The sequence below is a fragment of the Paroedura picta genome, chromosome 4 (genome assembly GCF_049243985.1).
Source record: "Paroedura picta isolate Pp20150507F chromosome 4, Ppicta_v3.0, whole genome shotgun sequence".
NCBI classification, from domain to species: Eukaryota; Metazoa; Chordata; class Lepidosauria; order Squamata; family Gekkonidae; genus Paroedura; species Paroedura picta.
In genome coordinates, this window is record NC_135372.1 from 129,756,114 (window position 1) to 129,779,513 (window position 23,400).

At 45.2% G+C, this 23,400-nt stretch overlaps 1 protein-coding gene across 2 annotated transcripts in view; it reads left to right on the forward strand.

Moving 5' to 3' along the window:
- The window catches only part of TSHZ2 (teashirt zinc finger homeobox 2), a 421,574-nt gene that overhangs the window by 260,624 nt on the left and 137,550 nt on the right, over positions 1 to 23,400 (forward strand). For both annotated transcript variants that reach the window (XM_077335642.1, XM_077335643.1), the window contains exon 2: positions 16,454 to 19,535. In XM_077335642.1, coding sequence (XP_077191757.1) covers positions 16,454 to 19,527 — 3,074 coding nt within the window. In that variant the 3' untranslated portion in view covers positions 19,528 to 19,535. The remainder of the gene's footprint in view (positions 1 to 16,453; positions 19,536 to 23,400) is intronic.

The following is a 23,400-nucleotide window of genomic DNA, read 5'->3' on the forward strand; positions in this document are numbered from 1 at the left end:
CAGTACAAAGTAAGCCTGTGGCTCTCCAGACTGTGCTATTTTAGAGAAGGTTTGGAAATTCTGGAATGTTCCATGATGTGTGTATTCCTTGTGTATAGAAAGCCAGGCAGAGGGTTAGTCTAGAAATTCTTCTCCGTAGAATTGTAGCTTTCTTTGCAGGGGAACATTTTTGACAAGAGGCAGTATCCAAGCTCCTTCTCCTGCCTTTGTAACTCCCGTTTCTGTCTCAAGAAGTAGTAGAAAAGTGGTTCTTCTTTCTCGCTTTTCTCTACCAGAAGGTGTATGAAAGTGGCTTCCAATCGCCTTACAATTCGCTTTCCTCTTCCCGCAATAGACACCCTACGAGTCATGCTGAGAGGTCCTTGATATTATTGCTCTGTCAAAACAGCTCTATCAGGGCTGTGCTAAGCCCTGGTTGTGTGTGTACTTAGAATTTAGATTTGTGGCTTCTTTGGGCTTGTTGGGGTAGGGAATGAGGCACATGCAGAATCATGTATAGGCCTGAAATTGCACAAGGATATTTAGACTTGTCACCTATGAATAAAGCAGACAGGAAGACAGTAAATTCATTTGAAATGTGGTGTCGGAAGAGAGCTTCATAGATGCTGTGGACCGCCAAAAAGACCAATAAGTGTATGCCAGAGTTTGATGGGAATTGTAGGGAATTGTAGTCCATGAACATCTGGAGGACCACAGGTTGACTACCCCTGTTCTAGAACACATCAAGCCAGAACTCATCCTACAAGCTAATTTTTTTAGACTAAACTGAGGCTATCAGTCTTCAGTTATATTATGAAAATACAAGACTCACTAGAAAAGAAATATAGAATCATAGAGTTGGAAGGGGCCATATATCAATGCAGGATCAATCACAAAGCATCTAGTTAAGGGTCTGTGCAGCCGCTGCTTGATGACTGCCAATGAGAGGGAGCTCACCACCTCCTGAGGCAGTTGATTCCACTGCTGAACTATTCTGACTGTGAGAATTTTGTCCTATCTAGCTGGTATCATTCTACGTGTAGTTTAAACCCATTACAGTGGCACTATGCCGGGGAAAAATTGAAGGCAGCAGGGGGAAAGGAAGGTACAACATGAGATGGATTGGCTCAAAGGAAACCATAGTTCTTCATCTGAAGAAGAAGAAGAGTTGGTTCTTATATGCCACTTTTTCTCTACCAGAAGGAGTCTCAAAGCGGCTTACAGTCGCCTTTCCTCTCCCCACAACAGACACCCTGTGAAGGAGGTGAGGCTGACAGAGCCCTGATATTACTGCTCTGTGAAAACAGCTTTATCAGTGCTGTGAGGAGCCCAAGGTCACCCAGCTGGCTGCATGTGGGGGAGGAGCAGGGAATCAAACCCAGCTCACCAGATTAGAAGTTGGCGCTCCTAACCACTACACCAAGCTGGCTCTCTTGAAGCCGAACAGGCTGTCAACAATAGGACATTTAGGAGGTCATTAATTCACTGGGTAATAGAGTCACCTTAAGTCGGGCTTCAATTAGTGTGATTTTGAATAGCTTCCAAACATCCTCTAAGGTTGAACTTCCTTATCTTTCCCTTCTGCTTCCTTTTTTATTTTTCCTTTCGTTTTTGTAAAGTTCCTGCTTTTGAAATCAAATGTTACAGTTTTGGACTTCACGGATAACTTTCCAAAGACTTGAAAGCTGAGCGTAATAGCTTTGTGGTCACTATTCCCAAATGGTGCAACAAAAATCCCTAAAGATTTGAAAGAATGGGGATAAGGGGGCAGAGTTTATGAAGCGGTGGAGATTTGATGCCATAGAGACACTTGTCTTAGGGGGTCATTTCTTCCAGGGGAGCTGATTTCTGTAGTCCATGCACACCTGGAGCACCTATCTGGAGGTTGCAACCCAAAATCTATGGCCACTGAGCATAACTCTGTAAAATTGCCGGATGTAGCAAGCAGCATTAGAGATTATTCAGGAATAACGATACACAAACAGGATTGCATCCAAGGTTGTGTGAATGGATGAAGCTCACAGAAGTGGCTTTTGTCACCTTCCTGCAGTAATGTCTGCCCTGACATTGCATAATAGGGTTGCCATCCTCTAGGTCAGGGGGAGTCAACCTGTGGTCCTCCAGATGTCCATGGACTACAATTCCCATGAGCCCCTGCCAGCATACACTGGCAGGAGCTCATGGGAATTGTAGTCCATGGACATCTGGAGGACCACAGGTTGACTACCACTGCTCTAGGTGATGTCTGGAGTTCTCTTGGAATTACAGTTGACCTGCAGAGATAATTGCAGCTTCACGGGGAAAATGATGGAATCACAAAGGGTTGCTTGGTATGGGTTGAGAAATACCTAGCAATTTGGGGTGTGGAACCTGGAGAGGGTGGGGTTTGAGGAGGGGTGGGAGCTCAGCAGAGAATGCCATAGAGGCCATCTTCCAAGCAGCCATTTTCTCCAGGGGAAATGATCTTGGTCATCTGGCGATCCAAGGTCATAGCAGGAGAACACCAGATGTCACCTATCAGCAGGTGACCCTACACCCATACTATTGGCAAAGAGTAACCCAAACTAGATCTTATGTATCTAGAAATACTAATCTTCCAGGTTGGACTGCACCTTGCATTATTAGCAAATTAATCACTGAAGGGGGAAGATGGAAGTCTTCATTTTGCCCATTGAAATGACTGGGCCTGCACCTGGTTTGGGCTCTGTTCTTTCCACACTATCCGCTCAATTCTGCACCGTTCAGGAACTGACACGGTACATGTGGGAACAATCTGTTGGAGGGAAATTTTTTTTGAACTCTCCCATCTCTGGCCAGTGTTGCCAAGATGGAGTGATGTAGAACAAGGATCTTTCTGACAGACTAATAATAAGAAAGAATATCCCTGCCAGTCGCTCATCACAGGGTCTCTCCTAAATGCCAGCATCCCCTTTGTTTGTCTTGAGACAATCCCGAGAACTACAGTCGACGTGGTAAACATGGAGGGAAGAGACAAAAACGCTTCAAAAGTCTTCCCCGCTTCATCTCTGGGCTTCTCCTCCTTTTAACAGAGCTTGATGGCGAGATTGTTTCTTAAAACAATATGACCTCATTTGTAAAGCAATGCTCATGCTAAACTAGTCAGCTGTTAAATACGCCGAGCACTGCGCATTAAGGATGGGAGCTGAAACCGGAATTTCAATTATTTTCTGGACACATTTAAAATTGTAATACTTTACCGAGCTGGTGTTATAGTTCATCCAAATTACTCACCAAGTATCATATCAATCTCCACAACTGCTTATTGCTTACAGATCGGAGAAGTTAGTTGAAGAAAGACCCCGGCCGGCGTAATGACCTTCATGCTGGTTTCGTGGTTTGATAGCCCAGTGCTTATAAGCTGTGAAAACGGTCAGAAGTCAGCCTTTGCAAGCTGTAATACTGAGTAGGAAATGAAAGCGGGTTTATGCAGACGGCTGTTTCCTTGGTGCGCTTCCAAAAGAAAGGAAAAGAAGAAAGAGAAAAGCAGTAAAAAAAAATTAGAATGAAATTAAAGAAACTGGGTGGGTGGGGAACGTTCCGCAAAATGGGGGCTATCGTGCTGTCGTTGGGCTATAGCCCTTAGTTTGCAGTTGGGTGGACAAGTCAATCCAGCTGTGAAAGACTGCTATAGCGCAGTAGCGAAAGATAGGTGGATGCAGCCCTGGTAGTGGAAAGTACCATCAGGTACTTTAGGATGCTTAGGGCTGATCCTGCGTTGAGCAGGGGATTGGACTAGATGGCCTGTATGGCCCCTTCCAACTCTATGATTCTATGATTCTAGGTCACAGCAAGAGTATGGCAAGCCTGGAGGGTTTTCAAGGCAAGGGTTGCTTTGCCATTGCCTGCCTCTTCATAACAACCCTGAATTCCCTTGGCGGTCTCCCATTCAAATACTAACCAGAGCCACTCCTGCTTAGCTTCCAGGATCCGGCAAGAGCAGCCATCCAGATCTGGGCAGCCATAGGGTAAGAATTAAAAAGTCGGACTGATATACAAGCATCATGCAATGTCTATTCCAAGCAATTCATCCTAGTAGTCATTGGCATGGACTCCTCGTGGATGAGAAAGACAGCTTGGGACAATTGGTCTTGATGATCCCTGCCTCTTCAATGTGCCATTTTTCATCTCCTCTATGCAGAGGTGGAAGAGCCTCTTGTGGCGTAGAGTGGTAAGGCAGCTGTCTGAAAGCTCTGCCCATGAGGCTGGGAGTTCAATCCCAGCAGCCGGCTCAAGGTTGACTCAGCCTTCCATCCTTCCAAGGTCGGTAAAAAGTACCCAGCTTGCTGGGGGGTAAACAGTAATGACTGGGGAAGGCACTGGCAAACCACCCCGTATTGAGTCTGCCATGAAAACGCTGGAGGGTGTCACCCCAAGGGTCAGACATGACTTGGTGCTTGCACAGGGGATACCTTTACCTTTTTTAGAGGTGGAGGAGAGAAGAGTGCCAATCACAGGAGATGGTTTGTAACACAGAGTGGGTCAACCTGCCTTATCTATACCAGCCTTTCTCAACTTTTTTACCATTGAGAAAGCCCAGAAGTGGTGCGATCATGCAGAATATGGTTGGGAAGCATAGCTGTGGACACGCCCACTCAGAGCACCTCCCCTTTCCACCCCTCCAGGCCTATCACTGGCCCTTTTGGGAGGGGGAGGCAGGTCAACATGACCACGTATGGGCATACCACCTGATAAACCTTTAGCAAACTTGAAAAATAGATTAAAATTAATTAACTCCCTTCTATTCAGGAAAATCTTCCAGGGTTTCAGGAAGCCCTATTTGAGAAAACCTGATATATACTGTCCTCCAGCTGATGGAAAGGTAGTCCTCGTAGAAAACGGTGATGAGTGCACAGCTAAATAAATAAATATATTGCTGAATCAGAGTGAAGCCGTACCTTACAGGAGGGGTAGTCAACCTGTGACTATAAAGTGACTATAGGAAAGCAGCAAAGACACAAGCGTTGGTTAGCCTGCATTGTGGTCCTCCAAATGTCCATGGCCTACAATTCCCATGAGCCCCTGCCAGCGTTTGGCTACCCCTGCCTTACAGTGAAGATGATCTTACATTGTAATCCTGTTGTGCATCTATATCTTAGGCCACCATCCATAGTAGGATACTCCGGAAAGGGAGAGAGGAGGCCCATTTGATTTTATTTACCTCCTGTAGCCCCAACAATATGTCTGTTGGAATAGTGCCATTTTGCAGGCCCTGCGGTATTTTGCTGTAATAATGATACTACCACTGCTGTTTACAGTGCTCATAAAGCATTCAGGATTCCTTGTAACCTTATTCTGGAAAGATGGCCAGATACTATTAACTGTATATTGGAGGTGAGAGGTGAGAGAAAGTCAACCCTAAAAGATGGTGGTTTTCCAAAGACCACCAAACTGGTTTCTGGATGTGCAGGTCCTTAAACCAGTGAATTTCCACTCCTCCTGCCATTTAAGCTACATATCTATTTTCCCCACAATTGTTATTTTTTAAATGGTTACGAAATGACAAATAATAAAGTTAAAAGCCTTACAAAAGCAGCGCCCTCTCAAAGAAGTAATCTGAGACAAACCATATGTAAGCATTTTAACGTAATTGCACCGAAGGTCAGCACAAACTTGTTTTTCTAAGGTGAATAATGCAGTGTTGGGTAGAGATCTAATTTTAGAATAGGAAATGTCATGTCGTATGCAGAATTCTTGACTCTGATAAAGAGTCTCGTGGAGGAAACGCTGATCTTACACTGTGTTATTGGACACAGATTCCGTTGCAAAGAATCTGGGTTTTTTATTATTATTGTTGTTATTATTATTGTAAATATTCTCAAGCCAGGTGAATAGGACCCGGAGCTTTAAATGGCCATTCCAAACGTCCACGAGAAAGTCCATGTCCTGCGGCACCCCTTCCAAAGCTTTCCCCATCCAAACAGCTGAGCGTTCATAATCATCCTTCTCGGCCCTTGTATTGTTTAAAGGAGAGAGACATTCCTTTGCTCGTAAGACAGCTTCCCGGCCGTCCAACACAAAACAAATTCTTCAGGAGCATCTTTAATTATTCATTTGGCTCTACTGTTTTTATGCTGCTTTTCATAAATGTTAATCTTTATTATTGCCTAAGCCGTTGGGGTGGGGGAGAGGGAGGGAAAAGAAAAAGACATACCTGTTATTAAATGACCTATCATCCTGACATGAATAAATGTTGGTAGCTATTTGTTTCCTCCATCTGCAGGTTTTTTTTTTCTTTCTTTCTTCTTTTACACAGTTTCTATCAAACTGAAAGGTATTTTTTTTTAGTAGCTGCTTATTTTAAATGTACAAAACCCTTGTGTGTAATTCCATTAGCTGCCCTACAGCATCGCAATCTACAGTTTCCCCGAGGCTGTTGTGAAATATTGATGAAATCCTTGCTTTTGTGGCTTCCTCTGATACACTAAACAGTTGTCTGATGTTAGTTGAACTTGAATGGATCTGTTCAGAGCTAGATCAGCCGCGACTTCAAAGGCTGTAAGGCTGTTACATTTTTTTTTTTAACAAACTGAAGTTTCAAAGCCGTATCATGTGGTACTTTAAACACACACGCGCGCACGGACACGCACACCAAGTTCATATCAAATAAACCCGACTACTAGCAATATAATGGCAGGAATTACCTCTACACACTTCCCACTATATTCACATACACGTGTGCATTTTGTGTGTGTGTGTGTGTACACACACACACACACACGCACAGAATGAGTGAGAGCAGTGGTCTTTTTCATTTGTCAAACATACTAAGGTTAGCAAGAGATTTGATTGTCATCAGCTGTTCCTTTGAATTTTAGGAAACATCTTTAGTAAATAAATACACATATAACAACTTTTGTTGTTACTCTCCCCGAGCCTTTGGGGAAGGGCAGGATATCAATAAAATGTCACGTTGTGTTTTACAGAAGCAGTCACTGGGGCTGTCAAATGTTGGTTCAGACAAAATGCCCAACCGCACCTATACTGTATGAATGACTTTGGGGGAAGCTTTGGGATTGCTGGTGTGAGCTCTCCTCTCATTCATTCATTCATTCATTCATTCATTCATTCATTCATTCATTCATTCATTCATTCAATGTATATACCAACCCCCACTGTGTTCGTGGAACAGTAGAATCAGTACATTTAAAACATATATAGCAATATTTGAACAGAAGGCATATAATGAACATGAAACAGGAAGACAACAGTCAAAAAGTCGGGACCTTTGCTAAAGGCTAATAGATGGCAGCAGATCAGGATGGGGGCGGGTGTGACAGCAGCTGGGCAGCAGCTTCATAGAATCATAGAGTTGGAAGGGGCCATACAGGCCATCTAGTCCAACACCCTGCTCAACGCAGGATCCGCCCTAAGCATCCTAAAGCATCCAAGAAAAGTGTGTATCCAACCTTTGCTTGAAGACTGCCAGTGAGGGGGAGCTCACCACCTCCTTAGGCAGACTATTCCACTGCTGAACTACTCTGACTGTGAAATTTTTTTTCCTGATATCTAGCCTATATCGTTGTACTTGTAGTTTAAACCCATTACTGCGTGTCCTTTCCTCTGCAGACAACAGGAATAGCATCCTGGCCTCCTCCGAATGAGAACCTTTCAAATACTTAAAGAGGGCTATCATGTCCCCTCTCAACCTCCTTTTCTCCAGGCTGAACATTCCCAAGCCCCTCAACCTATCTTCATAGGGCTTGGTCCCTTGGCCCCAGATCATCCTCATCGCTCTCCTTTGTACGCTTTCAATTCTATCTACGTCCTTCTTGATTAGAGTTGGGTTGAAGTGAGGCCTCCAGAACTGCACACAGTACTCCAGGTGTGGTCTGACCAGTGCCGTATACAATGGGACTATGACATATTGTGATTTTGATGTGATGCCCCTGTTGATACAGCCCAAAATGGCACTTGCCTTTTTTACCGCTGCATCACACTGCCTGCTCATGTTTAGCTTACAATCCACAAGTATCCCAAGGTCTCGTTCACACACAGTGTTACCTAGAAGCGTATCCCCCATCCAGTAGGCATGCTTTTCATTTTTCTGACCCAGATGCATAACTTTACTAAATTGCATCTTGTTCTCATTTGCCCATTTTTCCATTGTGTTCAGCTCTCGTTGAACTCTGTCTCTATCGTCTGGAATATTTGCCAGTCCTCCCAATTTGGTGTCATCTGCAAACTTGATGAGTAGTCCCTCCACCCCCTCATCTAGATCATTAATAAATATGTTAAAAAGTACCAGGCCAAGCACCGAGCCCTGAGGTACCCCGCTACTCACCTCTCTCCAGTCTGATGAAACACCATTGACAACAACTCTCTGAGTGCGGTTCTCTAACCAATTCCCTATCCACCTAACGATCTGAAAATCCAGATTGCAGTCCTTCAATTTATCCATCAGAACATCATGGGGAACCTTATCAAAAGCTTTACTAAAATCCAAGTAAAGCTTTAGGCTGGCGGGTGAGCGTCAGAGTTGCTTGACAAGGAGGCAGGTTGAGGGAGGCCCCTGGTGTCAGTCTCAACTGAAGGCTTGGTGGAAGAGCTCCCCTTTGGGGCCACAAAGTAATTGGAAATCCTCATGCTGCACGGCCAAACATTGTTTACAATGACATCACCGCCTGCAAATGTTGGTTTGTGCTTCCTGTTCAAACCAGGCTTGCAAACAGTGGTGGGTTCCCTGATTTGCAGGGGTGGAGTCTGGACGCCTGCCTCAAACCACCTCCTCTCCCCTCCCTCCCCCCAGTCCTCCTCAGGCATATCAGGGAGGCCAACCTAAAAGATCCGACCTGATTCTGGGGCTCCTCAAAGCCTGAATAATGTTTCAGGGGCTCCTGCACAGACTTCAGGCTATGGCATTTACTCAGTCTGTAGGGCTAAAGAGATCAGGGTTCTTTTGGAAAGGAAATGAGTTGCCCACATTCCGTTTGCTGGCAAAACCTTATAGATCAAGCCTGTTGTTGATGCATCCAGCCATCATGATTGCTGCGGACGTAATTGTCCAGGGCAGCATCGCATCCTTCGTGGTGCCCAGCTTCTGCCCAGAGGCTCCCCCTTGTGGCAAACAAGGCATACTTTCTTTGGCACGAGCGGGATCTGAAAACTTTCCCTCCCCACCGTGCAGGCGGGCTGCCGGGGGATGCCATGAAAGGGAAACCGCTGTGGGAAGGAGAGCGGAGCAGCGACTGCAATTCAGAGCCCCTGCATGCTCGGGATCGCCACAGAATCGCATGACTTGAGCAAAGCCGGCGGCGCTGGGATGCCAGCAGGGATTAGGACGTGCAAAGGATGCAGCGTGTTGTGACAATGCCAATGGCGAGGAGGGTGTTATGTGTATATAAATGAGATGATTGGGCCTGGTGCCTGAAGAGAATAAGCCCAGGTTTCTGCATGGATGGCTTTTCTATTGAAAGGAGAGGAGGACGGTGAGAGGGAAGAGGGAAAAGCCCCCTTTCCTTGAACTTTGCTTTAGTTCAGGGGTAGTCAAACTGCGGCCCTCCAGATGTCCATGGACTACAATTCCCATGAGCCCCTGCCAGCGAATGCTGGCAGGGGCTCATGGGGATTGTAGTCCATGGACATCTGGAGGGCCGCAGTTTGACTCCCCCTGCTTTAGTTCATGAGTAGATTTCATTGGAGTCTCTATAGGACACAACCAGTTAAGAAATGAATTCACCTGCCACTGCTGAAGGGTGTCCAGTTAACATATAAAGGGACAGTGACGTGAACTGGATGAACCTCCATTTTTTAATATAATATGCCCCAGTATTCTGATACCAAATAAGTAAGCTTTTTGTTTCTGTGCCACTTGTGGCATCCTGCCTTTCTTTTGGTACGGAGGATTGCCGCGTGAGAAATTGCACATCACACACACTTGTGGTTTAGCCCTATTATATTCAGTGGACATTTGCCACTAGGACTGCAGTGTTAAAAAAAGGGAGGGGGGACTCCCCTGCCAGAACTAATTTATCTTTTCCTGCAGCTCTTTAAGAAAAAATGGGGCAGTGGGGAATGAGAGGACAAAAAAAAAAAAAAAATGAGATGAATCTGCAACCAGGAACTAAAACAATGAGCCAGGTTAGGCACTGCCGTTGGATAGCTAATGCAGTTAGACGTTTTCAAGAGAAAGCAAGGAGAAGGGGGTCATTATCCATTATCTGCATGAGATATTTCAAAGAAAGAAAACAGTCTTTTGCCCAAAAAAAGAAGAAAAAAAAGAAAAGAGCACAACAAAAGGAGTTTAGAGTTCCCTCCAGGAAACAAAGGAGCCAGGATCACTTCCAAGCATTGTGAGATGGCTTTCAAGGCACTGGTTTTTCTAAGGGAAATTGGGCTACGTGAATGAAACAAGCCTGTTGATGCTTTTCCATGGATTAGCGCTACTATTCCCAACAGTACTTCCCTGTCCTTGTTTCTGGTCCGAGTCTGAAATTTTCCAGACTTGGAAAGAGGACTGTATTTTAAGAAATCTTGCCCTATGTGGAAAAAAAAAGAGTATAACTCACTGAAAATAGCTCTCAGTGGTGGGAAAGTTAACAGCAAAAATACGTTTAAAATAAAGATGAAAGCGAGGAGGTGGTCTTGCTCACTAAAATTACAAAATGAAAGGATATACACTCAGCCTGCCATTCATTTCAAGGGAAGTACTCTGTTTTAAGATGATGAATAGCCTCGTCTGATGATCTATGCTGCCAAAGCAAGTGGCTCAGATCATGCAGTATAGTGGCTAGGATGCCAAATTAAGATCCAGGAGACCCAGTTTCATATCCCCTCTCTGGCATGGCAGCTTACTGGTTGACCTTACTGGAGGAAGGAGGAGAATTGTTCTCTCTTGCCCGAGAGGGACAGACTAGAATGAATGGGATGAAATTAATTCAAAAGAAATTCCATCTAAACATCCGGAAGAAGTTCCTGACAGTCAGAGCAGTTTCTCAGTGGAACAGGCTTCCTCGGGAGGTGGTAGGTTCTCCATCTTTGGAAATTTTTAAACAGAGGCTGGATAGCCATCTGACGGAGAGGATGATTCTGTGAAGGCAAAGGGGTGGCAGGTTACAGTAGATGAGCGATTGGGATGTGAGTGTCCTGCATAGTGCAGGTGGTTGAACTAGACGACCCATGAGGTCCCTTCCAACTCTATGATTCTATGATTCTATGACCTTGGACCAGTCACTTTCTCTTAGCTTAATTTACCTCATAAGCCAGTGATCAAAATCAAATGAAAGAGAGGAGAACTGTAATTTAGGTCCCCGTGGAGGAGCAAAGCAGGGCATCAATATATCTAGTGCTCAACGTGGCCAAATCTGTGGATACTTAAATCCAGAGTTGGCGGCCATGGATAGACAAGGTGGTTTGCAATACTGGAAATAGATCCCTAAAACAGCCTTTGTGAAACTTTTTTACCAGTAAGAAACCACTGAAACATTCTTCAGGATTTGAGAAACCCCAGAAATGGCATATCGTGCAGAATATGGCTGGGAAGCATCTCTGTGGACACAAACACCCAGGACCCTTCCCCTTCCCACTCCCTCCAGGCCCATCATCGGCCATTTTGAGAGGAGAAACTGGGTCAACATATGTGGTCAATAAAGGCCATCAAGAAACCCCAGGATTTAAGGAAACCTTTGTTGAGAAAGCCAGCCCTAAAAGGATTACTGTGTGAGCACTGCTGTGCTGGAGAAATCTGGGGAAATGCCTGGAATCCATCTGAATTTGATGATCACCATAAAAGGCCAAAGCATTCACAACAGCTGCAATGGGCTATCACTGAAAATGGCCTCTCTAGAATCTAATCCACTTTCCTCCATAACATGGTCATTCCCATATCCATTCCAGCAGCCACCAGGTTTGTGATATGGACTCGGTGGTAGACTATGTGCTCTGTACACCTATGTTCAGCCTCTACCATCCCTGCATATAAAAGATTGAGATCTTTTATACCACTCGGGTTGGTAAAGGGTTTTTGGTTTCATTTTGGTTGTGAGACTCCGGAGGGCCTGCTGCCAGATGGAACACATCAAGCTGATGGACTAATGGCCCCAATTCGATATCAAGTAGTCTCACAAATGCCTGATGGAAGAACAATGTGGTGACCAAGCTCTTGTTGAGCAATGCCTCTAAAGAGTGTTGGCCCGATGGAATCAATGGAAACTTATTGTGATGGAAGCCCTATAGCAGGGGTGGTCAAATTGTTGCTTTGTAGTCCATGAACTACAATAGCCATGGTAATTATAGCTGGTGGTCATCCCTGTAGCTGGAGAGCGACAGCTTGGCCATCCCTGCCCTGTAGCAATAACATGAAACTAACAGGGCTGATCATCTATTGGGAATATTACGGGGTGTATGCACACATTGTGCTTTTTTAAAACAGAGAAACCCTTGTTGTTGTTAGGTACGAAGTTGTGTCTGACCCATCACGACCCCACGGACAATGATCCTCCAGGCCTTCCTGTCCTCTACCATTTCTCAAAGTCCATTTAAGTTTGCACCTACTGCTTCAGTGACTCCATCCAGCCACCTCATTCTCTGTTGTCCCCTTCTTCTTTTGCCCTCAATCGCTCCCAGCATTAGGCTCTTCTCCAGGGAGTCCTTCCTTCTCATGAGGTGGCCAAAGTATTTGAGTTTCATCTTCAGGATCTGACCTTCTAAGGAGCAGTCAGGGCTGATCTCCTCTAGGACTGACCAGTTTGTTCGCTTTGCAGTCTAAGGCAGGAGTAGTCAACCTGTGGTCCTCCAGATGTCCATGGACTACAATTCCCATGAGCACCTGCCAGCAAATTCTGGCAGGGGCTCATGGGAATTGTAGTCCATGGACATCTGGAGGACCACAGGTTGACTACCCCTGGTCTAAGGGACTCGCAAGAGTCTTCTCCAGCACCAGCTCCTCCCTTAGCTCATCCCTAGTGGAAGACTCAATAATATTTAAATATTGATATCCTTTTTTTCTCCAATTTAGCCTCACAACAGCAGCACCATGAGATGGCTTAGTCTGAGAGAGAGCAACTGGTCCAAGGTGACCTGGGCTGCTTCCATGGCAGAATGGAGATTTCAGTGTGGGTTTCCCAGAGCCTAGACCATCACCGTAACCAATATATCACACTGGCTTATTTCTACATCCGGATTGTCCTTGCTTGATCAAGACATTTTCTGGGCAATAAACTGATTGCACCGAACGCCCCTAATTTACGACTTTAAGTGTTGTCACCACGTGCGTGACATATGTAGATTTTTTAAAAATATGCATGTCACCCTATCAGAACCTCTCCTGCTAATCAAGCATTTCGACGAATTAATCTTCTGCATCTCAATTTATAGGAAGATTTACATAGGACGGAAATCACCAGCACCATACACATTCATGAAACGCCACCGCTGCATTTCAAGGACTTGGCTGCCTTACCTCCATTGCCCAAGGCAAATGAAATTGTTTAGCAAAAGTGAGCGGTTTAAAATATAGACTCTTAAACAATGACGCTTTAAAAGCATTATTCCAGAGGATTTCACCAGCACTAGGGTGCTTTTAGGAAGATACTTCCCAATCTGCTGCCTCCTCACTTTCTCTCGAGGTTGTCTAGGTATATATAGTGCCGACAAACAGGCAGTTCCAAAAACAAGGGACTTCTCAGCATGAGTTCCTTTTCTGTAAAGGTTAAAGTAAACATGTCAAAGCCTAATTAAGCAGAAGATTTTCTCTGGGTGGTGGGGGGAGGGTGCTGTAGATGGCTGCTACATTTGCTTCTACCCATCAGGCTGTTGGAGAGAACAAAGAATATCACAAGCAGCAGACTATGGCCGTGGTAAGAACAAGGCTCCACGGGACTCAAGCATGACTGGTTGCAGAACGCAACAGAAAAACTCCCCCCAATTTGGCCACTCCCACAAACGACAGGAGCTGAAGAGGTCCAAACATCCCCGACTAAAAGGCACAATGCAATCTTAATATGTATAATGGAAAAATTAGAATGAGACAGGACCTGGCTTGGAAATAGGGCTGGGATCCATGTGAGATTGAAAACATGTGGAATGGCATCATCATCATCATCATCATCATCATCATCATCATCATCATCATCATCATCTCTGACTTCTGAATACAAATCTTAATGGTTTGCTTAGCACAGGTTTCAGGTTCAATCCTAGAGATTCTCCCATTAAAGGATCAAGGGGTGGTTCTGAATGATACCTGATTACAGTGGGAAAGCAAGTGTGGAAGGGGAATCATGTTCCATCCATGGTAGATTTATACCCCCCAAGACATCGGAGTAAGTGAGCTATAACTCACAAACGTTTATGGTAGAATAAATGCTGTCAGTCTTTAATGAACCACTGGGCTCCTGGCTTCTGCTGCTGCTCCAGAATAACTCAGCTACTCATCTGGAATTATTGTTGCCACAGATACTGCAGTCCCTCTTAGTCGCTTCCAGATCACTGGCTAAAAACTCTGTCCATGGGTTCCAAGCAGTTTTGCAACATTCTGAATCACGCCCACAAGGGTGACCAGGCTGGATGACTATCATGGGTACAGCTGAGATGTAGCCTTAGTGGTTACATATCAGGGGCGTACAGCCAATATGTAGCCTTAGTGGCACAAGAGCAACCATATGCTCAGTGCCTCCCATACTACGTCATTATTATTTAAACTGAATCTCCAGTGCTAAGCCTGGGAAAGCCCTCTGACAATATACCACTGCCAGGCAGCAGATATAACCAGGCTAGAAAGACCAGTGGTTTGACTCAAAAGAAGCAGGGCTGATCCTGCGTTGAGCAGGGGGTTGGACTAGATGGCCTTTATGGCCCCTTCCAACTCTATGATTCTATGATTCTGTGATTCTAAGCAAATGCATGTACAAAGCATTCAGCTGTCCAATTTCAATGTAAGTCTCCCAGGATTCTCCATTTGCGTGTAGTCTCCTGTATGAGATGATTCGGTTCTTTGTATGCCATATTTACTGAAAGGTCCAAAGACCATTTGTATAAATAAGGATGCTGCCTGTACAATAAGTGTTTGTGTGAAGTGGGGGTTTCAAAGTTTTTATTGTGCATTGATTGCAAACTTTGTGGCCCCTCTCCAAAAAAATGTCCATGTGCAGTATTATAAATATATGTCCTGTACTTTTGATAGCTTTGGTAGTTCGGGGTTGTTGTTTGAATAAAAAAGATATTCTATATAGTGGGCCTTCTCAACCAGGGGTTCGTGAAACCCTGGGGTTTCTTGACAGCCCTGGAAGGGTTTCCTAAAAGGGGAGGAGTTGATAAGTTTTTAATATATATTTTTTAAAAAAGTTAAACATTTATCGGGTGAAATGACCATAAAGGGTCATATTGATCTGCCCACCCTCCTAAAATGACCAATGATGGGCCTGGAGGAAGTGGGAAGGGGTGGGGTCCCGGATGGGCATGTCCACAGCTCTGCTTCCCAACCATATTCTGCACAATCATTTCACTTCTTGGGTTTCTCGAAGCTTGAAATATATATCAGGGGATTCTCGATGGTTAAAAAGCTATATAGTGTTAGAGAAAATAGTCCTTCTGTTGGTCAATTTACATTTTCAAAGTATTGTTATTCAGATTAGGGGTTCCTCAGATCATGGGAGCCTTGTGCTGTGTGTGACGTGCTCTTAACAGATGGGTGTGCTTCCTTGTGTGTAAGTTGTCTGCATTTCATTTGGTGGCACTCTGCCTGTGGAACATCCTAAAAAGACTTGCTTAGCCTAGCCTTTCTCAACCTTTTCACCATTGAGAAACCCCTGAAACATTCTTCAGGCTTCAAGAAACCCCTGAAGTGGTGTGATTGTGCAGAATATGGCTGGGAAGCACAGCTCTGTACACACCACCTGGGGCCCCTCCCCTTCCCACGCCCTCCATCACTGGCCATATCGGAAGGGGGGGGGGAGGGTCAAGTCAACATATCACCTGAAATGCTTAACAAGTTATATCTATCAGTCTGTCTATCTAACTCCCACCCTTCCTGTCAAGAAAACCTAGGGTTTCATGAAACCTTGGTAGAGAAAGCCTGGCTTAGCCGATCAAACATCATATTCCTGAACCTGCAAAGTCTGCAGAAGCAAGAAAATTAGGGCAAGATGCTTTCACTTCTTGGCCGGTTGTCATTTTCTGGAGTTGGCTAATATCCATTTGATCACATCATTTTAATGGGACTTAAAATGGTCTCACAGATTAATTTTATCACTATTCTATTAAGGGATGGTTAGCACTTCCCTATTGCGACAGGAAAATTATTAACTCGGAATCTCTGGAAGTTACAAAGAATTATGATCGTCTGCCAACAAAAAAACTGGCGAGCCTCGCCAGCTTTTTCTCATCTTGTGCTAACAGTCTATAAAGTAGAAGGTTAAAGTGAAATCCTGTAGGGAAAGCAAATGCCAGATCTCGAGCAAGGAATGTTTAAAGAGCTCTCCTCCGCGCCAATATTTCACATGTCGATCTTCCTTTCCAGGTTACGTCCAAGAAGATGATCCGAAAGAGGATGAAGACGTCAAAGAGGAAGAAGAGGACGACAATGAGAGCAATTCGACCGCTCGCCTTCAGGGCAGCAACGACCCCGGCACAGATGAAGAACACGACCTGGGCCCCGATCTGAAAGGCAGCTTTAGCTACCAGAATTCTCCCGTCAGTCACATCTCCAACCAGGATGTCGAGAATGAATCCCTGTTAAGTGACGCAAGTGACCAGGTGGCTGACATCAAAAGCCTTTGCTCCCGAGAGACGCAGGACTCCAAAGCGAACGCCCAGCCCAAAATTCCCAGCGAAGCCCATAGCTGCATGGACAAAATGACAGCGGTGTATGCCAACATCCTTTCGGACTCTTATTGGACGGGCTTAGGGTTAGGACTCAAGCTGACCAATTCGGAGAAGAGGGGATGCGACCACAGAAACGGGGCCAGCAAAAGTGAGTTTGACTGGCACCAGGATGCCTTGACCAAAAGCCTGCAGCAGAGCTTGCCCACCAGGCCCGTCTCGAAACCAAACCTTTTCAGCTCTGTGCAGCTCTACAGGCAGAGTAGCAAGATGTGCGGGACGGTATTCACGGGCGCCAGTCGGTTCCGGTGCCGGCAGTGCAGCGCCGCCTACGATACCTTGGTGGAGCTCACGGTGCACATGAACGAAAGCGGCCATTACCAAGACGACAACCACAAAAAAGACAAGCACAGGCCGACGAGCTACTCCAAACCCCGCAAAAGGGCCTTCCAGGACATGGACAAAGAAGACGCCCAGAAAGTTTTGAAGTGCATGTTCTGTGGCGACTCCTTTGATTCCCTTCAAGATCTAAGTGTTCATATGATCAAAACAAAACACTACCAAAAAGTGCCTTTGAAGGAGCCAGTCCCGACCATTTCTTCCAAAATGGTGACTCCCGCGAAGAAACGCGTCTTCGACGTCAACAGGCCTTGCTCCCCAGACTCTACCACCGGGTCGTTTGCAGATACCTTTTCTCCTCAGAAGAATGCCAACCTGCAGTTGTCTTCTAACAATCGCTATGGCTACCAGAACGGTGCCAGTTACACGTGGCAATTTGAAGCATGCAAGTCACAGATTTTGAAGTGCATGGAGTGCGGGAGTTCCCACGATACTTTGCAGCAGCTTACGACGCACATGATGGTCACCGGTCACTTCCTGAAAGTCACGAGCTCGGCCTCAAAGAAAGGGAAGCAACTTGTTTTGGATCCCCTAGCTGTGGAGAAAATGCAGTCGCTTTCTGAGGCACCGCCTGGAGATGCCCCGCTTTCGAAACCTTCCAGCAACGCAGCTACAGAGCCCTCAGCTCCGGCTTCAGAGCTGAAAAAAGAAAGCAAGCAAAGTAAACCTGAGGAAACAAACAAAGATGAGAAAGTAGTAAAGAACGAAGATTATGAAGACACCCTTCAGAAGGCCATGGATCCTACCATGAAGTACCAGTATCTTAGAGAGGAAGATTTAGAAGATGCTTCAAAAGGCGGTGGAGATATCTTGAAGTCTTTAGAAAATACAGTCACCACAGCCATCAACAAAGCCCAAAATGGGGCCCCCAGTTGGAGTGCATATCCTAGCATCCATGCAGCTTATCAGCTTTCGGAAGGATCTAAGCCTTCTTTGCCGGTGGGGTCCCAAGTTCTCCAAGTCAGGCCAACCGTTTCAAATAAGCTGAGGCCTATTGCACCCAAGTGGAAAGTGATGCCTCTGGTTCCTGTCTCAACGAACATGCCCCAATGCACTCAAGTGAAGAAGGAAGCAGAGTCCAAAAAGGAAGTGCAGAAGGACTATGTTAAAGAGGGGAACAAAACAGACACAGCCCCAAACAGTCAGAATGATGGGGAGTCTCTCCCTCCAGATGAAGTAGGTATAGAACCCAGAAGGTCAGATCCAAGTCCCTTGAAGGAGGAGGACACAGCAGTAGAAGACGAGGAGAAAGAACAATCAAAAACAAAGGAGCCAGGAACCTTGTCTCTAAGCAATGGGTGCGCTACCCCTATCCATTCCTCCGACTTGCCTTGTTTAAACCCGCTGAGCGCCCTGCAATCGGTGCTGAACAACCACTTGGGCAAAGCCAACGAGCCTTTGAGGCCTCAGTCCAATTCCAGCCCCACTTCCAGTTCAGTCTCTGTGTTCCATAAGCCTAGCTTGAACATGATGGAGAAGCCGGTTTTATCTCCTGCCCCAACGCCACCCAAATCTGCAAGCGTTACCTCCAGGCGTTACATGTTTGAAAACAACGACCAGCCCATAGACCTGACCAAATCAAAAAGCAAGAAAGAAGCATCTGCCCAAGCACAATCTTGCGCCTCCCCGTCTCAGAAGCACGCCCTGTCCGACATTGCAGACATGGTCAAAGTTCTCCCCAAAGCTACAACGCCAAAACCTGCTTCCTCCTCTAGGATCCCACCAATGAAACTGGAAATGGACATCCGGCGTTTCGAAGATGTCTCGACGGAAGTCTCCACTTTACACAAAAGGAAGGGAAGGCAGTCCAACTGGAATCCTCAGCACCTCCTCATCTTGCAGGCCCAGTTTGCTTCCAGTCTCTTCCAAACTTCCGAAGGTAAATATTTATTGTCGGATCTGGGCCCTCAAGAACGCATGCAAATCTCTAAATTTACTGGACTGTCCATGACGACCATCAGTCACTGGCTGGCCAATGTGAAGTACCAGCTCAGAAAAACTGGAGGAACCAAGTTTTTGAAAAACATGGATAAAGGGCACCCCATCTTTTATTGCAGTGACTGTGCATCTCAGTTTAGAACCCCGTCAACGTACATTGGCCACTTAGAATCCCATCTAGGGTTCCAAATGAAAGACATGAACAAGTTGGCTGTGGAGCAGCAAACCAAGGTAGAGCAAGAAATCTCCAGAGTTTCAGTTCAGAGATCTCCCGAAACAATAGCTGGGGAAGAGGACACAGACTCTAAGTTCAAATGTAAGTTGTGCTCTCGGACATTTGTGAGCAAACATGCAGTAAAACTTCATCTAAGCAAAACACACAGCAAGTCACCAGAACACCATTCACAGTTTGTAGCAGAAGTGGATGAAGAATAACTCCTAAGGTATGCATGCCTTAACTGCAAAATGGGTTTCACTCTTATGCTCGTAACAGGGGTCTCCTAAAGCACTTCTGCTTTTTTTAAAAATAATGAACCCTGGAATATGGGTTCCCTTTTGGGCAAAGGCACATTGGTCCGTGCCTGCTGCATGGAAGGGAGACATTTAATGAGCGCACTTTCTCCCATGGCTCCATTTCCGTGATACACTTTTGTGCATTGCAGACAGTCAGACTCCTGTCCAAAGTGCAGGGATCTTCGCTGAGAAATGATCTGGCAGCTTTGCTGGCTCTCGATCCCCTGTTCTTCCCTAGTTAGCTCACCTGTTGACCCTGCATTTGAAAAGCAAATCACATTGGACCCTCCCCTTTCATGGCTTCTACTGAAACTGCTCTCGGCTTGTAATATTTGTGGCGCCCTGTTATCCCTAGCCTGCCAATACAGGCAGGAGGCATGGTAGAAAGTTGGACGAGGGTTTCGTGTATTTCCAGTGTCCAGTTTCAGACATGGGATTTCTCTGTTGTATTATTATTATATTCCTTTAAATTTTCAACTTTAAAGCATTTCTGACTCTGTCCAATTGCTGAGAGTGCATCAGATACGTTTGAGGGAAGACTGTCCTTCATCTCCAACGCCATCGGTTCATACACCTCATACCTTATTATGAAAAAATGGTATGGGGAAAGTCTATCACACAGTAGGAGTATAAATTCTGCATGTACAAGCCCCCAGGTTTATTCCCTGGCATTCCCCAGCTGAAGAATTTCAGCTAATAGGACTGGGAAAGGTTGAATGGAACACCAGCTGATCACAGATGCCAGTCAAGGTAAACAGCAGCAGGTTATATGGACAAAGGGTCTTAGATTCCATGATCAATCTCATCTAATGAAAGGCATTCCCATCACTCCAATGGGACTTCCTGGCTCCCCCTGCTCTTGCGGCTCAAGGGGCTCTCTGAAATACTATTTGACGGGTACAGAGGATCCCAGGAACAGCATGAAGTTGGGAGGGGTCAGAGGTCAGAAGCAACAAATATGGGCATCTTCTGTTAGGTGACATTTATCATGAAATCCGAGCTAGCATAAAACAGCTTTTGGATGCTCATATGACACCAAAGAGTGGTTCTGGACTCTTTCGAAAGGGACCCTCTTGAAATGTGTCCCTAAAAGACTGCAAAGAAGCAATCCACTCTTTAAAAAATTGAGTTCAGTGGCAGAACAACCGAGTTTTATTCTGGGTGTTAAGTTACTCAGGTAGCTATTAAAAAACACAACCCAGTAAGTTGCAGGGAGGGGGGGGCAACTTAGAGAGATACTTGCAGCACCAACAGGTTGGAAAATGATACAAGCATATGGGAGGGGGGAAATCCACTTTAGTCATTCCAAAGGAGCAAGGAGAAGAAGGAAAGTGAACAGCTTTCTTTCTTTTCTTATCGCAATGCATTTAACTAGTTTTCTGTGTTCCAGGCAGCTGGAAATGAAAATAGACTTCTAAAACATAGTTACAAGGCGTAAAATAAAAGAGTAAAAAAAATACTCCAGTAAACATGCTCGGATTACATTTCCTTACATCTCTAGGAACTATCCCCAAGGCAGAAACACACAGTCTCCTCTCCTCTGTCCAAACTCAGAATCTCTGGGAATCTCTTTCGCCACTTAGAACATCCAAAGTGGTTTCGTTGTCTAAATGTAGGCCACACTCATGGCTTCTGCGCAGCCAAGAGAACTCACTGAGAGTCAAGGAACTCTCAAAGGGCATGTATCCAAATAAGTGACGTCTAGTCTCTGCAAGGTAATTGTCCATTAGATAGTTTGTCACCTATATTCATATTCACGGATCCAAAAAAAAAATGACTTCATCAGCTGGGAATTTTTATGGGCTGCCGCTAGAACATTCCTGATCTGCAAAAATGTGAAGTCTCTGTAACTGAACTGTAAAACAGACCAAACTACAGGGGGGAAATCTGTATGTCAAAATCAGCGGTTATTTAACGATGATACAGCCTCCTAGAATGATTTGTGGAATTCCTTTGTTACATATAAAAAGTAATAAATTCCTTTGTCACAGATAAAGTATAAAAGTCTTGCTCGTTGCTTATTTTGCCAAATCTTGGCACCCTGTGCATCACCTATTTATTGGACTGGGCCAAAAGGAAGTCTCGTCCCCCACACCAGCAGGTGCACCATCAAAAAGTGGGAATCATATTGCATCCTTATACAAGTTAGAAGTACGTACAAACAATACGAGTTTGAGGATAGCCATCTTATATTCAGGGTTCTCTTTCTTTTGGGGCAAATATTGGATGTAAGTAGTTTATATTCCCAGTCTCCAGATGTTGACCAAAGTTCAACCCCTTCTCCATACCCCTTCTGCCTGTTGGGAAGGGTGGTATATAAGCCTAAGAAATATAAATAAATTGGAAGCACCATATCAGTGTGCCAACCTTGGTGTGAAGCTCTGGAATTGTTAGAAAATGGATTGGGAAATACCTGGAGTTTGGGGGGCGGAGCCTGAAGAGGGCGGGGTTTGGGAGAGGAGTGGCTTCATTGCCATAGAGTCCACAGGCTAAACCAGCTATTTTTCACTAGAAGAATTGGTCCCTGTTGCCTGGAGATTAGTTGTAAAAGCGGGAGATCTTTGGCTACCTCCTGGAGGCCAGCAACCCTAGCATGATGAATTCCATAAAATATTATGTCCCTCGGTCTGTTTGTTTTGATCATTCCTGAACTTTGTAGGCCACTTTGAGACTCCTTTTGGTAGAGAAAAGCAGAGCTCTTCTTCTCCTAGTACCTCCATTACAATTCTGTCCAGAAGTTCTGGTGATCCTTCCCATTGCTTCTGGAAGGGTACAGCTTCCATCAAGTCAGAGAACTGAGAAATACTGGGGGCTGTACTCCAATATAGAGGACAGAGAGATAGGAACCCACAGATGACAATTTCTAAGATCCTATAAAGAGGCAGACCAGGAGAGACATCAGGGGGGAACAAAGACAATATGAACCTGACACCTGTTGTGAAGACTTACATTGCACCACTGAATGATGAATGGAGAATCTGCCTCCTGAGACCTGAGAGAGAAAGAGAGAGAGTTAGGGTCTGAGTTACCCTGCTCATCTTGGTCTATCCTTACCAGCCTAGAATTCATAACAAAATGAATTGAGGTAGCACAGAACCAGTGTTTGCTGGACTGTTCCCACAATTTATACAATTTGTGTCCCTCCCAAAAGAAGAAGAGATGCGTAATTCAAGAATGCACTTACATCTAATGTTTATTAATCTTCTGTGTAGGCTGGTGCATGACTAATAAAAACTGCTTAACTGCAAAATCGGACCTACCGTGACTTTAAATTAATAACACTGCATGCTACCTTAAAGTCTGCTGGAGGATATACATTCAGCAGGATTGGGCAGATATTTTTTTCAAATAATATACAGGGTAGACAATAGGGGGAAAGACAACAATTCTAGAGAAAGCGGAAGGCAGTAGGAAAAGGTGAAGACCAAATTGGAGATGGATTGACTCCATCACAACCCGCTGTTTGCAAGACCTGAGCAAGGCTGTTAATAAGACATTTCAGAGGTCATCCATCCATCCATTCACTGAGTTACTATAAGTCATAACTGATGGCACATACTCATGCACACATACAAAAGAGGTGGATCTTCTCTAACTTGGCTCAAATGGTGCTTATAGCAATGAATTTCTCCCCTGTCTCCTGCAGCCTCCTGAATTACCCGAAACCACACCTATTGGGGTCAACAAACACCTAGAATAGCACAGGGGTGAAACGGGGGTCTGCAATGGGGTACAGAATTGCTTCCTCATTCCTCCCCTATCCACTGGTCGGAGTGTCTCAACAGGGTAGGGTTT